This window comes from Glandiceps talaboti, chromosome 1 (assembly GCF_964340395.1).
Source record: "Glandiceps talaboti chromosome 1, keGlaTala1.1, whole genome shotgun sequence".
In the NCBI taxonomy this organism is placed as follows: Eukaryota; Metazoa; Hemichordata; class Enteropneusta; family Spengelidae; genus Glandiceps; species Glandiceps talaboti.
Window position 1 is genome coordinate 32,571,170 of NC_135549.1, and position 21,680 is coordinate 32,592,849.

Below are 21,680 nucleotides of genomic sequence, written 5' to 3' on the forward strand. Positions count from 1 at the left end.
GTCCAATATATTTTCAATACTTTAGCAAAAGTAGAAGGAAAGGTGAACATGTCTCGACGGATATATCAGAACGATTACATGTGATAATATGTGACTCAAGGCAATTCCTAAATGAGCATTCTCTACATCATGAAATGTTCGCACAAGTGCGTGAAAGTATAACACCCCTAGACCGCGAATGTTGCCGCCACAAGTTTGTGTATCCTGTCTTTCGTTTTGGTAGTGTGACGTCATTTCCAATTCCTTCTCAACGAGTTGGTAGAACAGAAAGCGATGATGCAAGTGGTACGTTACTTTATCGTTCTGCTCTCGGCAGGTAATCTTCGACGTTTTTACTTTTTTTAGTGCATTTTATAAATAACACACTGTTGATAATGCAAAGCGTATTATATTGGTGTTATGGTGTTTGTGACTGAAATCGATTCTTTGTCGTCGCATACAACAACAGTGGCTGTGGCTGTGTGCTGGCCGCCATGGCAGTAGTGGTACATGGCATGTTAACGGTGCAGTGTATTTGATGGAAGATTTTATGTACATCCTTGACTAGATGTAGGACGAGTTGCAATCCAGTCATGAATGTCGAAGGTTTTATCTTATATTTTATCCAGAGCCAGGGTTTTTGTCATAGTGATGCTTTAATTTGAGACTGTGTCAGATATTGGTTTTATTTTGTGTGACGCACCCAGTCAACGCAGTTTTAGCGACTGATGAGTGTCCTAGCTGTATTTAACTGGTATCGCAACCTCATCTCATTTCGTCACATCTCATATACAGAGAATCCTCGAGCCAATCTTCATAAATTTACCACATCAGTTATCAAGGCAATTGTATCAGTGTCGCCAAAACATTGTACGGTTGGTCAACATGCATTTTTCTAAACAGTATTTATATGTTATGTTCCTAAAAAACAGTGAGCCGACGTTTCGTGGAAATAAAGACCGGAAGTGTTCGTAAGAATTGCTATTCACTAACCGGGAGCTCTGACTACAAACTTCTTTCTGTACATGTACGTTTTCCTTTCACAAAAATGATTTAATAAAATAAAGACACACACTGATTAAACTGTATGCGACATGTTGGATCTAGGAAACTTTCTATTGATCAAATTAGCTGTCATTAGGAAAATATCGTACGAATCTTGCTGCTACAAATGTATCAATCTCTACTATGAAGAGGGGGGGGGGGGGCAGAACTTTGCCTTGGTGCAATCATGCATGTAAAATTTAGAAAAGTGGCTAATTTACATAAATTTTCATGCAATTTACATAATGTAGATTTTAGCATACGCAATTAAATATCATATGTAAGGCCAGAAAAAGTAAAAAAGCTGGTCAACGGGCAACCTATCCCATCATATTGGGTAGGTAGGTAGATTTTATTTTTTCACAATGCTTGACAAGGATAAAACAAACCATATATAATGATAGCAAAATATTTCAGGTCGAGTTTTAATAGATAGCACTTAGGGAGTGATCAGTTTTTAAGGCCGGGGGTAGGCCGGTGACTATTTGTTCATGTTGTACTTAAAAATAGTGACCCCCCTGCAATTCATCCACAAAACAATCCAACCCCCCTCTGACAAATAAAAAAACACAATAACCCCCCCCCCCCCATCTGTTGACAAGAAACACTCTTTTTGTTCTTGCAAAAGACACTCTATTCTCAAAGCATAATACTGCACACTGCATAGTTAATTTTAAATGTTACATTTTCAGTAATTTAAAGTGTATCTGGTAAATTGCTAACCAAAATTCATTGTTTCATATGTATAAAGCTCTTTAGATAGGAACCCTATGAAAAGTATGATTGTCTGTTAATTCACTGATATACAAACTATTCATGGTTTAATAACCAAATGTTCTAGGATATCTCTTCGATTGAGTGAACTATTAATATTGATTAATTCAGCTAATTATCAAGTACAATATTATAAATGGAGTTAATATACTTGTAAACCCATGTCAATAACTGTCACACATAATGATGTACTTGCATCATATAATGAATTGGTTACATCATATAAAGATATGTTCACATCATATAGTCAATAAATTGTTTTCTTTAGACTTAACACAACTGTGGCTTTCCATACATGTACACGTTTGCACTCCTCAAGGCACTTGTTTGTCCTGTTCATAATTGTTCAGTTTAATCATGGCACTGACTCAAAACTCCACCCAAACACCCCCACCCCTACCCCACCCCCCATTCATTGACCACACTGCTAATATTAACCAAAATATTTATGAAAGGTTTTAAATAATGAAATGTGATAAATGTCATTGGTTTCAAAATAGAAATTAAAAAATGTCATAAAAATGTTTTCGAACTACAGCAGTTTCTAAACTAGATTACTAATTCAATTCACTTCCTATTGGCTATGTTGTCCAGTATATTGCTGGCAACATGATAGCCTTGAAAATAAATACATTCTAATACCAAGGAAATGTAATATTATGATCTGCTGACAAAATGTTACTCGCAGTATACAGTCACTCAATGTGGATACTAGATATTCCAGGGGAGAAGTAAAATCTAATTTTCCTCCTAACTTTGCATCGTGTCAGTACTATAGAAGTCCTGGCTACAGTAAGTAGCCCTTTCCTAGATCATCATCAAACAAGTCTGTGTTTGTAACTTTGTTTATCAGTCATTCACATAATATGTATTCTCCGAGAATATTGTGTTCACCTTGGAATATATTTCTTTCTTGGAAGTTTATGGTGTAAAACAATAGCAAGACAAAAGGGGGTTCACAGTTAGCCTGGTAACATGTATTAAACTTGGTGATGGTCACAGGTATCAAAGAAGAAGTGAAACACAAACACAGAAAAGATATTTTTGATAAGACATGTAGTTCGTACTATAGATATGCCAAGTAACAGTTCAGTAGTTTGTACATGTATGATAAATCAACACATTAGGGGTGAGATCAGTAGGTAAAAAAACGTATTCTTTTAGTAAGGCTTCAGAACCCCTTTCCCATCCCCTTCTAACTAAATTGGTAAAATTGTTGCACATAGCACAATCAATTTCAAATCAGTATGTAGTATTATGTAGTGCTATGAATACAAAGTCAGTATGTAGAGAGGAAAAATAGCTCTTTTATATGCACAATAAATGTATTTTAGTGCCATGCATAACAAATTTTTTCCCATTTTCTGACATTTTTACCTAAGGATGCATTGCTGTACAATGACTACGCATGCGCGTTCTATGTACAATGTGCAATCTCCACGCCAAGAGCACTATCTATGATCTCACAAGTGAATCTACCCAGCTGTGCGAACTTAGGGGCTTTGGCTTAGTTATGATATTAAATGTATGGACATTTAAGTACAGGAGCATGGCTCATGATTTTGTTTAGTTGAAAACAAGGTGCCCCCCCCCCCTCTTATTTCACTTCGTAAAAATGATGACCCCCCCTTTGAATCCCAAATTAAGGTGATCCCCCCCCCCCCCCATGCATCATGGGATGTCTCTAATTAGCTCTAACCTATACAGGGAGGTACTTAGCCAGACACCTTCCATCTTGTTTTGGGAGAAAAACAATTATCACCTTGATTGCTACTGATTGGAAGGGGACAACTCCAAAGGTGAAAAAAATTGAAAAAAAGACAGTGTAGGAGGCCATGTAGAGGCATAAAATATCAAACCATAGACATAATTTATAGTCTTACAATGCTTGAATATGGTAATAAAATACTAGAATTGAAACAATTATGCTATGCATTACAATGGAAGTGTATATTGTTGGGGCAAAGCTGAAAGATATTTTGCGAATGTGCACTTGGTTAATAACTTCTCCTGAAGTTTAATTTGGTTCCAAAAAATCCCAAATAAAGAGCAAAACATTTCAAGACTTTCAGACTTTTGATGGCCCAATGACTGCTCAGCCCACTCCCATGGTCGTAAACTTTTGCTCAATTCTTTTTAGCGCACATTGGATATGCAACGTTCAGCTTAATATAATCTCAATTCATGCTTGTACATCATAGCCAAGTAAACCACTGTATAAGATATTATATGATTTGGAATATACTCAAATGTATATTGTTACATGTATTATTCAGAAAAGATAAAGAAATATCCTAATTTTGAAACAAATGCAAAGCCTGCATGAGGATATATTGCCCATCACCAGAAAAAAATATATGTCTTGTCAAAGTCCCTCAATCAGCACAAAAAGGTGTAATTCATCCAATCAGTGAACCCCAACTGTTAAAGTGACCTAAACATTGTATAAGTAGCATCCACAGCTGACAAATAGACTATAGTTGGACATTTACATCATATGCCACAATAAACACTAATTTTTAATATGAAGGACTGTTATTGGTTAGATTTTTAATTGATTAACAAAGACATGATCATGTTCATAACTGTGGGGGTGGCTGTGGATGGATTTTAAATTGCATCTTATGCATCTCAGGACTTCTAGTGTCTGTAACATCTTTGACTGTACTGTGAGTGGAGGTGTAAATGATAACGATACATGTATAGGAACTATACTGTGAGTGGAGGTGTAAATGGTAATGATAAACCTGGTCACCTTCCATTGAGGGACTGGTAGAATTTTAGCAGTGACTGGGTGGTTAGGGTTGTAACGTACACCATCTAATGGGGAGGGGGTGAACTGGAGGATTTTTGAGAGAGAAAAAATTGTCGCTGGCCACGAAAGAAAATAGCTCAGCAACTCAAGACAAAAAAATTTATTTCCATAATATGAGCTAAAAAAAAACTTATGTTGCAAGTGAAGAAACAAGCTATAAATGTCAAAGTCCTAGGTACATGTGTTTCTGATGCAGTGGCACCTAAACTTTTAAAGTTTGTTGTCAAAGGTTATACTATTGTTGGTAAATGCTGAAACAAACCAAAATACTACCATCAAATTAAATTACTAAGAATACTGACCTGACTTAACTTGAAAATATCCTGTAATTAGTCGTCCGGGACGGGGACTTATGGATTGGATTCCGTACGTCCTTGTGTCCGTTTATCCGTCCGAGCCATTTCTTGTCGATGCCTGGACCGATTTTTTTCAAACTTGGTAATGGGGCAACATACAATAGCATACATGTACATATGCACGTCAATTCGTTTCATGATACGATCCAATATGGCCGCCTAGCAGCCATTTTGTTTGCAAATTTTCCATGTCCAAAGCCTTAACTCAGACATGCTTAAACAGATCTCATTCAAAGTTGGTTGGTATTAGGACAGGTTCCCCCCCCCCCCCTCGTACCCGACCCATCCTTTATTGTTGAATGGATTATTCCATCACGTTATCTTGAAGAATAGGCATGTCCCATGTCCAACGAGGAGACACAACATGAATAGGCATGTTCCATGGCCAACACGAGCAGACACATACATATCTAAGTCTGTTTGATTTAGGTTCACAAGTGTTGTTGCGTGATCTGAGTAGTGATATATCAAGAAAATGACAACATATAAACTGCCAGTTCCTTAAAACCCAATCATAGCGGAGTCTATGTCATTCTCAATGACTAATGTTATTGTCATAAAATGATCAAATAATTTTGTATAGTATATGTATGCAACAATATACTTTTCAGGAATTTTGTTTGGTCTTAGTTTTCTGAATTTAAATTATCAATCGTGATCAGAAAAGGGTATTGTTATTACCTTAACATGTTAAACACCAGATAGCACTCTTTTAGTCCTTAAATTTTCAAACATGTCTACAGGCGGGAGGGGGTAAACCCCCCCCCCCCCCCTGTACCCACCCCCACACTGCTCTTGTGTATTTTGATTCAAACTTTTAACTAGTATTGTTGCCACCTTGACATATTAAAAAGCATCACAAAGCATTCTTTTAGTTCATGAATTTCACCAATTTATTGGGCACCCGCCCCCACACTGCTTTAATTTGTATTATAAATACCTTGACATGTTAAAATAGCACCAGAAAGCATTCTTTTAGTCTTTGAATTTCAAAAATCTCAAGGATGGGAAGGGGGGACCCCTCCTGTACCCTCCCCCTTGGCTCCCTCAAACTTCTATTCAACTTTTACTGCCTACTTTCCCAGTTTACCAGCCACTTGGGAATATTAAAGCTGTATTCACTGTTACCTCTTACTTTTGAAATATTTTTTTTAGCTACATTCATTTCGTATGTTTCCTGTTGTGAGGAAATTCAATTTCAAAAAATGAAAAGTAACGTGATGTGATGCAATAAGGTGAAAAGTCAAATTTAAAGCATATATTTATATGTAAAAAATTTGCTGTACCAATACTAAGTAAAATAAAAATTGCTGTCATGATGTGGTGATGGTTGAAAACAAAATTTTTTTTTGTGTCCATATCCTCCAGCTCCCCCCCCCCCAATCAAATGGTTTACCCTTCATTTATCATTCCAGTCAATTCTTAAATGCACTTGTTACAATGCATGTAACTTACGGTATTGTTTTCAAAGTTTGAGTAAGTTTGAACAATTCAAATGATATACATGTAGATTTTCATATACAAGATAGCGTATTCCTAGAAATAGGTATATAAACAGTCCAGCTTGCACTGAGATTAAATGTCAACAAATCTCTTTTATCTTGTGTACTTCTAAAGACTTGGAAACCAATACTACATGGTATAATACAAACAAGGGAGTGTACCGGTACACGGCAGAAGACCATATCATACCATAATACATTTGTGTTCAAAGCCAATCATTTGGCAAATTGAAGTAAAATTTTTGATGTTTGATTTTATTTACAGTGATGTATGTCACAGCTGATGAAACATGCATGGGATACGTTGATAGTAATTTACAGTGGCATGATTCTTTTGACTGCAATGGAATCCTAGATGGAGGAGACCAATGTTGTGGTACTTTGACCAACAAATACTGCTGTTATTTTGATAGTAGTGATACTGGTGAAACATGCACAGGATACTTTGACAGTGATGGCAAATGGCATGACTCTTTTGAATGTGATGGACTTCTTGATGGGGGAATTTATTGCTGCGGTACTCTGACTGACAAGTACTGCTGTTATGATGCCGATGATCGTATTGCAGAAGCACAGTTGAGGTAAAGACATTTTTAATACTTAGATACATGGTCAGATTGTTGTGTTTACCAATAAATAATAATGTAATATTTCATGGTCATATGGATATGTTTCCAAGTAATAATAATGTCATATTACATGGTCAGATTGATATGTTTACCAAGTAATATTAATGTAATATTACATGGTCAGATGGATATGTTTCCAAGTAATAATAATGTAATATTACATGGTCAGATTGATATGTTTACCAATAAATAATAATGTAATATTACATGGTAAGATTGTTATGTTTACCGATAAATAATAATGTAATATTACATGGTCAGATTGATATGTTTACCAATAAATAATAATGTAATATTACATGGTAAGATTGTTAAGTTTACAAAGTAATACTAATGTAATATTACATGGTCAGATTGATATGTTTACCAATAAATAATAATGTAATATTACATGGTCAGATTGTTATGTTTACCAATAAATAATAATGTAATATTACATGGTCAGATTGATATGTTTACCAAGTAATAATAATGTAATATTACATGGTAAGATTGTTATGTTTACCAATAAATAATAATGTAATATTACATGGTCAGATTGATATGTTTACCAAGTAATAATAATGTAATATTACATGGTCAGATTGATATGTTTACCAAGTAATAATAATGTAATATTACATGGTCAGATTGTTATGTTTACCAATAAATAATAATGTAATATTACATGGTAAGATTGATATGTTTACCAATAAATAATAATGTAATATTACATGGTCAGATTGATATGTTTACCAAGTAATATTAATGTAATATTACATGGTCAGATTGTTATGTGTACCAAGTAATAATAATGTAATATTACATGGTAAGATTGATATGTTTACCAATAAATAATAATGTAATATTACATGGTCAGATTGATATGTTTACCAATAAATAATAATGTAATATTACATGGTCAGATTGATATGTTTACCAAGTAATAATAATGTAATATTACATGGTAAGATTGATATGTGTACCAAGTAATAATAATGTAATATTACATGGTAAGATTGATATGTTTACCAATAAATAATAATGTAATATTACATGGTCAGATTGTTATGTATACCAAGTAATGATAATGTAATATTGCATGGTCAGATTGATATGTTTACCAATAAATAATAATGTAATATTACATGGTCAGATTGATATGTTTACCAATAAATAATAATGTAATATTACATGGTAAGATTGTTATGTTTACCGATAAATAATAATGTAATATTACATGGTCAGATTGATATGTTTACCAATAAATAATAATGTAATATTACATGGTAAGATTGTTAAGTTTACAAAGTAATACTAATGTAATATTACATGGTCAGATTGATATGTTTACCAATAAATAATAATGTAATATTACATGGTCAGATTGTTATGTTTACCAATAAATAATAATGTAATATTACATGGTCAGATTGATATGTTTACCAAGTAATAATAATGTAATATTACATGGTAAGATTGTTATGTTTACCAATAAATAATAATGTAATATTACATGGTCAGATTGATATGTTTACCAAGTAATAATAATGTAATATTACATGGTCAGATTGATATGTTTACCAAGTAATAATAATGTAATATTACATGGTCAGATTGTTATGTTTACCAATAAATAATAATGTAATATTACATGGTAAGATTGATATGTTTACCAATAAATAATAATGTAATATTACATGGTCAGATTGATATGTTTACCAAGTAATATTAATGTAATATTACATGGTCAGATTGTTATGTGTACCAAGTAATAATAATGTAATATTACATGGTAAGATTGATATGTTTACCAATAAATAATAATGTAATATTACATGGTCAGATTGATATGTTTACCAATAAATAATAATGTAATATTACATGGTCAGATTGATATGTTTACCAAGTAATAATAATGTAATATTACATGGTAAGATTGATATGTGTACCAAGTAATAATAATGTAATATTACATGGTAAGATTGATATGTTTACCAATAAATAATAATGTAATATTACATGGTCAGATTGTTATGTATACCAAGTAATGATAATGTAATATTGCATGGTCAGATTGATATGTTTACCAATAAATAATAATGTAATATTACATGGTAAGATTGTTATGTTTACCAAGTAATAATAAATGTGATATTACATTGTCTGATTGTTATGTATACCAAGTAATAATAATGTAATATTACATGGCCAGATTGATATGTTTACCAAGTAATAATAATGTAATATTACATGGCCAGATTGATCATTGATGGGAACTTGACATTTCAGATGTAAAACATATCTTGATTTGTTTGGGTTGATATGAATACATGATTTTTTTGCAAATTTTCTATGACCTTTCCTAAATTTTAACAAAGTGGCTGATATTTTGCCACGTTGTTGTAAATTATATATTAAAGGTAGTACATGTACATGATTCTCAATTATGTCTGCCGCTAGAAGGCGCCCTCACTTTAAACCTTGCCTTAATGTACTCGAGCATACAAAAATAACATATACAGAAATAAAGTGAATACAATACAGTCATTTAGCCAACTGCTGGAGGACTGTTTACATCAACAAGATATTTTCCAAGAGGATGTTTATCATCAGAGGTCAAAATTTGCAAAACTTTACTTTTGTCATTTAAGGAATGGAAATATGAATTATTTAATGACAAAGAAGAAAAAAGTGCCTTTCTCTCATTTGTATAATGAGAACAAAGAATTAAATGATGTAATTCATCTTCTACCATACAGTACAGTTTTTGCTTAAGATGTCGCATTTTTCATGTTCGCTTCGCTTCGCCTTCGCAGTCGCATCACCTCATTATCGCTTCAATCAATTTGCTTCGTAACTTGGAATCGCTTCATGACAGCATTCGCATCGCAGTCATTTTGCTTCGCATTCACTTCTTGTTCGCATCGCATAAAAAAACAATGAAGGTCGCTTCACGTCAAACAACAATGAAGGTGAAGCGATACTGTGAAAGGTGTGACAGTATTTGCATATCTATTTTCACTGCTGTACGTCGTGAATTCTGTCTAGTAAAATACACGACTCTAAACATGCAATCATCACCAATGTCCCTCGTCTGTCCTTACCGAATTAACATGTATATGCGAAGAAGAATTGTGTCCCTCTACAACATCGGTGTACGTATCGTTGACATCCAAGCCTGTCTTAAAGAGGTAGATCTTATTCTGGTATCTAGAAATGCGATTGGCCGGTTTTTGAAACATTTCAAGGAAACAGGGTGTCTGAGAGACAGACAAAAGAACAAACCTAAAATTCAAAATTCTGAGATAGGTTCTAAGCATGGATTTATTAGGGGGTGGTGCGTTATATTGTCCCCATGCCAAATCGTCCCCGCTCCCCAATTACCAAATCATCCCCGCTAGGGTTGGTCGGTCAGTGCGTGTGGGCCACTAATTAGTGAACTCGGCCACAACTGTCACCACAATTAAATGGAATGACCAGTCAAATCGATTTTACAAACGGGACGATCCCTTTGTACAAACCACTAACATACACAGAATGTGTTAACAAATGTAGAAAAAGCAATTGCACAGTGGTGAGCAAAAATAAAGTGGTGATAAACACAAGTCCTCTTTGCAGAAAGCCCGGTACACTAAGCTTTTCTACGTTCGTCATAGGTCACGAACCCCGCAACATATAATGGGCGAATAATGTAGTGAAACGTCCAACAGTATGTAGCGAAACGCCAAACTACGTACCAAATTGACAATTTATCGAAACGACCATAATGCTGTCATCTGTATAAGTTGCAAAGCGAAAGTATAAAGTTCATGATTGCAATAATTTTCTCATCTGTGGTCGCCGATATAGTTTTCGTTTCCCATTGCCAGCCATTATGGTCAACACCGGGGAATAATAACTGTGAAGACCTTTGAGCACAGTATGATATGTGGGAAAGTGCTATATAAGAAAGGGCATTTGAATAGCCGATGTATTTGGAAATTAAACCTCTTTTAATCGTTAAGAAGCGTTTAATTATGCTGTCACATGAAACTGTTTTAAACTATATACATACAAGTTAATGGTAATCAGTTAACAACCGTTTACCCCACGACTCAGACCACTATGGAAATTTTTCAAAAGAAACCCCAAAGTCAGAACAGGAATGATTTCATATTCATATTCCTATGCACCAACACTGCAGTACCCTTACTCATTTTGATGGTATATAAGTATTCCTATACAGTCCGAATATGAAACACCTAACCTGGAGTTGTGAAAGAGCAGTATAGAGGTGAAGGGGTAGGCATCTTGACGAACTTTCAATACAAGTGGAGATGGCTGCCTGTGAGTTCAAATCTAGGTCATGGCCGAATGGCATAGCAACTATTGTAATGAGATATGGTTGCCTGGCAACTATCATTTAGTTGTGTCAACAAATATAGTGCATGATGAGATCATAGACTCACTATGGGTAAGCTCGCGATATTTGATCATAAATGGGGAATTCAATTTCATAATTGTTTGCATATGACCGATGTCTAGCAGAGAAATGCAAAAAAAGGATTAAGAGATTGGACACCAAAATGTATTTCAATTGATGTCGTGTAACCGAGAAAGATTTATTTTTTGTCATGGGATTGCATTATGTATAAAAAACATTATTGGTAAATTACGTCTCTATCTGGTTCGGACAGGCAATACGAAAAAGAATATGTGCTTCAAGAAATGAGGAGAAGCCTATTACTAAAACCCTCCTCCTTTTGCCAAAATACATGGTCGTTACATGTATGGAAAAGGGAAATGGAGAAACATTATGATATTGAAGCAACTGAGTGGGACGCCCCATTAAATGTGTCTTAACTAACGTAAGAAAAAAAGTTAAAACCAAATTTTCGTAAGTTTTAAGTTTATTTAAAATGCGACATTGTCACCAATGTCGGGAATGCAAAAAAATATGGGGTCCAGATACAAAACTTTCAACATAGATGTACGTTGTATTTCGCTTACTTCTGTAATTTGAGTCATGTAAGTTTCATTTTAAAGGTATAAAGAGAGTAAAGTACATAAAGCGGCAAATAAAAATAAAAACTTCGTTCATGTATCGAAGGTAGTGTATTCTAGATAATGACCAAACAGGAGATCGGAAAGGACTGCGTGATACTCAACATTTATTAACGCAAATTTAACCAAAAGGGTTATCGTGCTGTAGACAGAAAAGTAAAGTACAACCCCACATAATTTTAGTAACCGTAATGATCTATACTTTTCATTTCAAATCCTTTATCATGCAAGTATGTCGGTACAATAGCACCTGTTCCACACAATGCGATTCAAAAACAAAGTGGACGTGATGCGAATGGGGTGCGATGCGAATGCGAACTCAACGTGAAAGGGAAGCGATCTCCCGTAAACTTGACGTTGAGGCAAAGCGAAGATGAAGCGATGCGAACGCGCATTGATGCAAAAGCTTAGGCGAAAACTGTACTGTAATTAGACAAAATTTACAGAATCTTTAATCTACAGGAATCTTGGGAGTACACTGTCTCCCCAACTCAATTTGAATATTATAATCTGAAATTCTAAATTTAGTCACTAGTTTTCTACAAACAGGATTTTTAATTTGTAGAAGACATTTCTCAAAACCAAAATTTGTTTTAAATATTCTATATATTCTCATTTTGTTTTTATCAGTACTTTTTCTTTTAATGTCATTATGTAATTCCCCGTACTAAGATTTACAAAATTTTTGGCAGAAATTATCATGAACCTTCTAGAATTAAACTTGCAAAGATTTGACCACATACTGTTCTCACTATATTTATCAAGTAAATTTCTTATATAAATGCCCCATTTGGAATAATGCATAGAAGACATGTAAGGCTGTCTATAGATAAGGGGGCTTATAGATTGAGCTTCATGCATGCGTGCGTGATTTGATTTGATGTGATTTTATTTGGCAAAAAATATTAAGGAAACCACAAAAAAAAGAAGGAAATAACACTACAGCTAACACAAACAAGCAAATACAGCACAGAATACCTTTGCCGAGGATAACACAAAAAAGTTTTAACAACTTATTTCCATTGTGGTCCTCCCACACCAAACATTACATAGCATAAAAAACGACGAAAAAACAGTGACAATTAGCAGACAGAATATACTAAAAAACTGAACCGGCTACTACATATGGAGCGAGGCCAGCCTACAGTAAATAAACGAACCCACTTTCTTCCAATTCATACAATTTCTTGTACATAAAAGCTTTAATACTTTTCTTAAAAAATTTCAAAGAGCTGACATTACGAATACACAAAGGTAGACTGTTCCAGATTTTTGCGCCAGAAAAACGGAATGAATGTTGACTTTGAGTATTGAAGGTTGGAATATAAATAGAGGAAGAACTAGATCTGGTGTTGTATGAATGCCTACTACTGGTTAGTCTGAAATGATCGGAAAGATAACTGGGGCACTACCATTCAGCAATTTATAAACATGATTTAGTTTTAGCTGTTCAACTCGTTGTTCAATAGGAAGCCATCCTAGTTGTTTGAAGTGTGTGTAGGATATATGAGTTCTTGAATGCAAGTTTAACACAAATCTGATCAGTTTGTTTTGAGAGATTTGTAGTTTAGATTTTGTCTGTTGGGTTAGGCATTTGTACCAGTAGGAGCATGCATAGTCATAATGGCATTGAATAAGGGCTGAAGCCAACAATTTCCTAGTGTTATATAAAAAATCCAAAAATTTAGATTTTCGATATAGAAATTTCAGTCTGGCATATACCTTTTTGAGAACCTTTTCAGCCATACCCTCACCACCAAGTGATTGGTCTAATTCTGCTCCCAGGTAATTGACTGATGTTTTGTGAGTGATTTGGGTATTATTACATACAACATTAAGTTTAGTGTTGGAATTAAGTTTACGTTTTGAGCCAAACAGAATTGATTCGGTTATTTCCTAGATGAATTGATAATTTGTTGTCAACTAAGGGGCGACGTCAAAAGATCGATGTTTACAAAAAAACTTAATTGCTTTAGTTTGGGGGTGGGGGGGTTTTGGCCAAAATAATTTCTCAACCGTCAAAAACGATTTAACGCCATACTTGGCAAATTTAGTACGATTTCAAGGCTGCTTTTACCTAAAACACTGCGTACAGTCGGTCCGATTTATCAGCGGTACGCGGTTCAGCTTTCAAATTTGCTGCAAAATAGGTATTTGGGAACGAGGTGGGTATCCAGAGTGTGCGTACGCACATTTCATCAGTTGGCGTCGTCGAGACACGAATTCGCGAAGGGTTCGTACAATTTTCTGGTCCATATATGTTCTCCTCACACAATTTATAAATGCCCTTCGAACGACTTTCAGAAACTAACAAACAAGATTTGGGAGTTAAATATCAAAAACAACAGGGCAAATCCCGGGCCGGTGTACAGGAAAGCGCAACGAAGTTGTGGCATGCAAAAATGACCGACGGTCATTAGCCGAGTTCATGTCCCAGGACTCGGAGGTCGAGTCGAAACAATCTTTTGAAATACGTTAAAAAATATGTTTGAAAGTTAACGAAGTCACAGTGGGTACGTGATCAGAGCCGATCGTTCAATCGTAGTGGTAAATTTTAAAGGACCTTCACGATAATTGATTTCAATAGACTATGTGGAGAGGACGTTGCCAAAAATCCACCTACGCGAAGGTTCTATTAAAGTTAGGCCATAAGTTATAACGTGAAACTAATACGAATGTAAATCCGGAAATTACCGATGAGATGTCATGTTTGATGTGACCTCTCAACTTGGACTAAATTGTCGCAGATAGCGTGGTATTGCGAATGTTTATTTCTACACTCGCAACAAGTTGATCGTTCGACTGATGTTGATTCAATCCTTCGTGAAAATCAAAAGTTCGATCGCCTGAAATAATTATTCAGCAATAGTTTAGCAATTTCAAATAGATTTATAGATGTTTGTAGATGGTAGTTGGAACATGCATGTGAAAGCCGTGGCCGCCGCGTCAACGTGTTTATCACTGTCGTGATGCGAGGTCACAGTCAAAATCAACGGAAACGTGCGAATATATACGAATATCACGACTCGACAGAAACAACTTGAAGGCTAAAAAGCATGAGAGCTGGTAAATACAATTTCTAGTTGAAACTATGTTTTGCAGAGACAGTTAAATGTTTTACAGTTTGAATTGCAATGTTACTACATTACATATAGTTCTTTACTCCAGTGAAAATGGTTACTTCATCCGATCTAATCTTTGGAATGGCCTTAAATGGGAAGTGGTATCCTGCTGTTTGCAAAACATCTTGTCAAGTTGTATGAATCAAATCTATCTGTACAATCAATTTAGTCGAACTAGTTAACAAAGGCGATCCGGCCCGGTATTTTTCAGGTAAACAAAAATCATCCGATCAAAGTGTGACATGTTGCTGATGAGCCTACACCCAGTCACGAAATGTCTCCCATTTCAAAAAAGAAAGTGAAACCAGACATACCAGTATTAGTAATCAATGTGACTTGACGGGTAAATTCAGTGTTGTTGTGCTCTGTTGGTTTTCAATAAAAGTATTTTTCTGAGTTAAAATGGTTTTCTATTTTTTTATAATTCAGTATTATATTGCTACGTTGTTTGAAAGTGGAAGTATACAGTAGGAGTCTGAAACGATTTTCAATTTTAGGTCAGTTAAGTTAGATGGGGGGGGGGGGGTGGGGGGGGGGGGTCTGGGACCTAACTTAAGCAATTAAGTTAGATATATTATATTGAACTTTTGATGTTGCCCCTAACCATTCACTAACTGACATGAGTTCCTTACCTAAAATCTGCTCAATCTCTACAAGCTTATTACCAGAAATTAACAAGGCGGAGTCATCAGCATACAGGAAAAGTTTACAGCTGACAGCAATTTCCATATCATTAACATAAATTAAAAACAACAGTAGCCCCAAAATGGAACCTTGTGGAACACCACAACAAATATTTTCAACATCGGACAAAACACCTGACACATCTACAAGTTGCTTTCTATCGGTCAAGTAAGATGAAAACCATTTTACAGCTGAGTCATCCATACCTATGGCTTGTAATTTACCTAACAAAATCTCAGGGTTCACCGTGTCAAAAGCTTTCTGTAAGTCCAACATGGCCATTCCTACATATTTCCCCTTATCCATCTCCATACATATGTGATCTGTTAAGACCATTAAACACGTATCGGTAGAATAAGACGAACGAAACCCAGATTGATACATATACAGAAGGTTCGAATCTTCAACATACTTAGACACCTGATCATGTATGACTGTGTGTGTCCGTGCTTGCGTGCGTCTGGAACCATATCTTGGACATTCATTGACCGATTTCATTCAAACTTAGTAAATGGATAATGAACTTGGAGCCATTTTTGGATAAAAAAATGTGATTTTTGGTCAAAAAACATAAACTCCAAAACTACTGGGCAGATTGGCCTGAAATTTGGTTGGAATGTTCTTAGAAGTGTTATTCTGCAGATTTTCTGTAAAACATTTTGGCCCTACCAACAATAACTATGCCCATAGCAACTACCAAATGGCTGTGTTTTGGTCAAACAACAACCTCATCAGGTAGGCAAGTGAATAACATTCACGTATACATGTATGCAAATATCCTTAGCAACCATGACCACACCCATAGCAACAGCCAAATGCAATTTAGCTGATGTAGAGCCACTTTTAGGTCAAGAAATGTTATTGTTGGTCAAAAAAAAATTTAAACTCCAAAACCACTGGTTTGAAATTTGGTGGGAATGTTCTTAGAGATGATATTCTGCAGATTTTCTGTAAAACATTTTGGCCATAGCAACAATGACCATGCCCATACCAACAACCAAATGGCAACATCATCATTGAGGCAAGTACATTGTAAGTAGACATTCTAAAAATGTAAGCAAATATCCTTAGCAAGCATGACCACGCCCATAGCAACAGCCAAATGGTGGTGTTTTTTTACAAAGATAACAGGGATTTTTAGACAAGAGAACAAACACTTTAAAAATGTATGCAAATGAACCTAGTAACAAGACCATGCCCATAGCAATAGCCAAATGATCATGTATATCGCAAATATAAAAACATTGATTAATAGGCAATTGAATAAACATTCAAGAAAGGTATGTAAATATGCCTAGCAACAACACCACACCCATAGCAACAGCCAAATGATCACTTATATTGAAAAAATAACAATAGGGATTAGTAGACAAATAAATAAACATTCAAAAAAAAGGTTTGCAAATATTCAGTCAATTATACAGTAGTGCTACTAAAATGTGATTGGTACTATATTTCATACAATCTTATACATCATGACTGGTAACAATCCCCTGAAAACATCCATTGTGGGAGGGGGCTGAGTCATCTCCGATTACTGGTTGTTATATTACCAATGTAAATTATTAGATACGTGGTCAGAATGTTATGTTTACCGAGTTATTTATGTAAATTGCCAGATACATAGCCAGAATGTTATGTTTACCATGTAATTAATGTAAATTGCTAGATACATAGCCAGAATGTTATGTTTACCAAGTTATTTATGTAAATTGCTAGATACATAGCCAGAATGTAATGTTTACCATGTAATTAATGTAAATTGCCAGATACATAGCCAGAATGTTATGTTTACCATGTAATTAATGTAAATTGCTAGATACATAGCCAGAATGTTATGTTTACCATGTAATTAATGTAAATTGCTAGATACATAGCCAGAATGTTATGTTTACCATGTAATTAATGTAAATTGCTAGATACATAGCCAGAATGTTATGTTTACCAAGTTATTTATGTAAATTGCCAGATACATAGCCAGAATGTTATGTTTACCATGTAATTAATGTAAATTGCTAGATACATAGCCAGAATGTTATGTTTACCATGTAATTAATGTAAATTGCTAGATACATAGCCAGAATGTTATGTTTACCAAGTTATTTATGTAAATTGCTAGATACATAGCCAGAATGTTATGTTTACCATGTAATTAATGTAAATTATTAGATACGTGGCCAGAATGTTATGTTTACCATGTAATTAATGTAAATTGCTAGATACATAGCCAGAATGTTATGTTTACCATGTAATTAATGTAAATTGCTAGATACATAGCCAGAATGTTATGTTTACCATGTAATTAATGTAAATTGCTAGATACATAGCCAGAATGTTATGTTTACCATGTAATTATTTATGTAAATTGCTAGATACATAGCCAGAATGTAATGTTTACCATGTAATTAATGTAAATTGCCAGATACATAGCCAGAATGTTATGTTTACCATGTAATTTATGTAAATTGCTAGATACATAGCCAGAATGTTATGTTTACCATGTAATTTATGTAAATTGCTAGATACATAGCCAGAATGTTATGTTTACCAAGTTATTTATGTAAATTGCTAGATACATAGCCAGAATGTTATGTTTACCAAGTTATTTATGTAAATTGCTAGATACATAGCCAGAATGTTATGTTTACCATGTAATTAATGTAAATTGCTAGATACATAGCCAGAATGTTATGTTTACCATGTAATTTATGTAAATTGCTAGATACATAGCCAGAATGTTATGTTTACCAAGTTATGTAAATTGCTAGATACATAGCCAGAATGTTATGTTTACCATGTAATTATTTATGTAAATTGCTAGATACATAGCCAGAATGTTATGTTTACCATGTAATTATTTATGTAAATTACTAGATACATAGCCAGAATGTTATGTTTACCATGTAATTATTTATGTAAATTGCTAGATACATAGCCAGAATGTTATGTTTACCATGTAATTATTTATGTAAATTACTAGATACATGGCGAGAATGTTACATGTATGTTTACCAAGTAATTAATGTAAATTACCAAATACATAGCCAGAATATTATGTTTACCAAGTAATTATTTAAATGTGAATTACTAGATACATGGCCAGAATGTTATGTTTACCAAGTTATTTATGTAAATTACTAGATACATAGCCAGAATGTAATGTTTACCAAGTTATTTATGTAAATTACTAGATACATAGCCAGAATGTAACATGTTTGTTTACCAAGTTATTAATGTAAATACATGCTGTAAAAACACTAATTAGGACGTGTATTTTTTTATGAGTTTGCACTCTCTTGAAACAATAGGCGGGATTTAAATAGGCGGATTCTCAAAAGAGAGCACAAAGGGTATGAATTACAAAGCTCATTGTTGTACGTCATGTGTGACATGCCGCAATCACCTTTGTAAAAACTGTGCTAACACCTCTGTAACTGATCATTATTGTGTGTGAGGCCCTGCAACGAGAGTGTTACTTTGTAACAATTAAATGTTCTCACTGCCGCATGTTGAAAGATTATTTTTCTGTAAACAAACATAAACCGATGTGCTGCTGAAAAGGAATATGTTTTTCACATCCGGAACATCAGAAGACAATTTGCTATAAATAAAGTTTGAGTTTAGCCATTGCTATCACTACTACTGATTACTAGTGAAGTGCAAGTATGTCTTCCTTAGGTATCAGCCATCTTCGTTCAGAAAAATTATCAGCCGCCGTCAGACCCGTTTCAGCCTGATCCAAACAACCAAGATGACGTAGATAAATGTGGCATTTCCCCAGAGGCGATGGTTATCATCAATGACGCAGTGACTGCCACAACTAGAAAACGAAAACATGGCACCTACCAAAACTATGACGATGATCAGGAAAAGAAAATTGCCCGATACTCTATCCTAAATGGTAATGCTAACGCAGTGCGACATTTCAACAAGCAACTCGAAAAACCTATCAATGAAAGTATGATCCGTGGAATGAAGAAATGGTATTCAAAAACCGTCATCAACAACACCGAAAACATCGCAGCACCAACAACCTGTGGCCGACCTATTTTACTTGGCAGAGAACTCGATTCTAAAGTACAGGCCTACATCAAGCAACTACGTATAGAAGGTGGTGTAGTCAACACATCGATTGCCCTTGGTATTGCTAAAGGCCTGATCATCAGTGAAAACCGGAGTCTGATGTCCGTATTTGGTGGTCATATCACACTGAATAAAGAGTGGGCTCGATCATTGCTATGAAGTATGGGGTATGCCAAGGCACCAAAGCAGCTAAGAAAATCGTTGGTGACGACTTCAAGGAACTCAAAGTCGGCTTTCTTCAGAGAATCAAGACAGCAATTACAGAACACAACATTCCGCCACAACTTGTCATCAACTGGGATCAGACGGGCATTTCCATAATTCCTGCTGGTGAATGGACGATGGAGTTAGAGGGGGCAAATCAAGTTCCGATCTCTGGTCTCGACGACAAATGCCAGATCATCACTCTTATATTTACTTGTTCATCCGATGGCCACTTCCTTCCACCGCAGCTGCTTTATCAAGGCAAAACAGATCACTGTCACCCATCATACACATTTCCGGCTAGTTGGGACATCCACCACACCGAGAGTCATTAGTCAACGGAAGCGTCAATGCTATGATATGTCGAAAAGGTCATCGTCCCCCCCCCCCCCCCATAAAAGAGACACAAGACATCTGGATCAAAAAGCAGTTGCAATTTTCGACCTGTACAAAGCTCATCGTACTGACTCATTACTTCAGAAACTCCACAATCTCAACATTTCTCCCATTTTTGTTCCCGCATCGTGTACAGATCAGCTTCAGCCTCTAGATTTGTCAGTAAACAAGGTTTTCAAGGACCTTCTGAAGAGTGAGTTTCAGAAGTGGTACACCGACAAAGTGTGTGCATCTTTGACAGAGGAAAGCGACATGATATTTGATATTATACTCTCATACCTGAAGCCAATCCATGCTAAGTGGTTAGTGTCAGCAGTTCAAGAATTGTCTCGTCATGGTATTAGGACAGTGTTCTATGACATACATGTGCATATCCATTTTCATCGTGATACGATCCAATATGGCTGCCTGGCAGCCATTTTGTTTGTGAATTTTCCATGTCCAAAGCCATAACTGAGACTCCATTTTCATCGTGATATGATCCCCCATACCCAACCAATCCTTTATTGTTGGAGGCATATTCCATGTCCAACAAGCACACACAACATATCTAAGTCTGTTTGTTTTAGGTTCACAAATGTTGTTGCGTGATCAGAGTATAGTGATAATTCCTTAAAACCCAATTATAGCGGGGACTATGTCATTCTCAATGACTTGTTTGTGATATTGCTAGTGCTAGGCTGCCTTTGTAGATGTCGCAAAACAATCTTAATCTATAGTTTCAACTTTCATTTTGTTATACAGTGTGGCCATTATTGCAGTGATCGTGGTGAGCATCATTGTGGTGGTTATTATTGGCATCATTGTCTGTATTTGTGTGTGCTGTTGCCAATGTTGTCGTACCAGGACTACTACCAGATATGTACACACCAGTGGTATAGGTAAGTTTATCAAGTTAACACCAGATATGTACACACCAGTGGTATAGGTAAGTTTATCAAATTAACATCAGGTATGTATCACACCAGTGGTATAGGTAAGTTTATCAAGTTAACACCAGATATGTACACACCAGTGGTATAGGTAAGTTTATCAAATTAACATTAGGTATGTAACACACCAGTGGT

The 21,680-nt window shown here is 35.1% G+C and overlaps 1 protein-coding gene across 1 annotated transcript in view; it reads left to right on the plus strand.

The window, feature by feature from the left end:
* Window positions 1-246: 246 nt before the first annotated feature.
* LOC144437269 (uncharacterized) overlaps window positions 247-21,680 on the plus strand; it is a 33,759-nt gene continuing 12,325 nt past the window's right edge. The window contains exons 1-3 of the mRNA XM_078126189.1: window positions 247-285; window positions 6,736-7,051; window positions 21,358-21,494. Of these exons, the coding sequence (XP_077982315.1) occupies window positions 6,738-7,051; window positions 21,358-21,494 (451 nt within the window). The 5' untranslated portion in view covers window positions 247-285; window positions 6,736-6,737. The remainder of the gene's footprint in view (window positions 286-6,735; window positions 7,052-21,357; window positions 21,495-21,680) is intronic.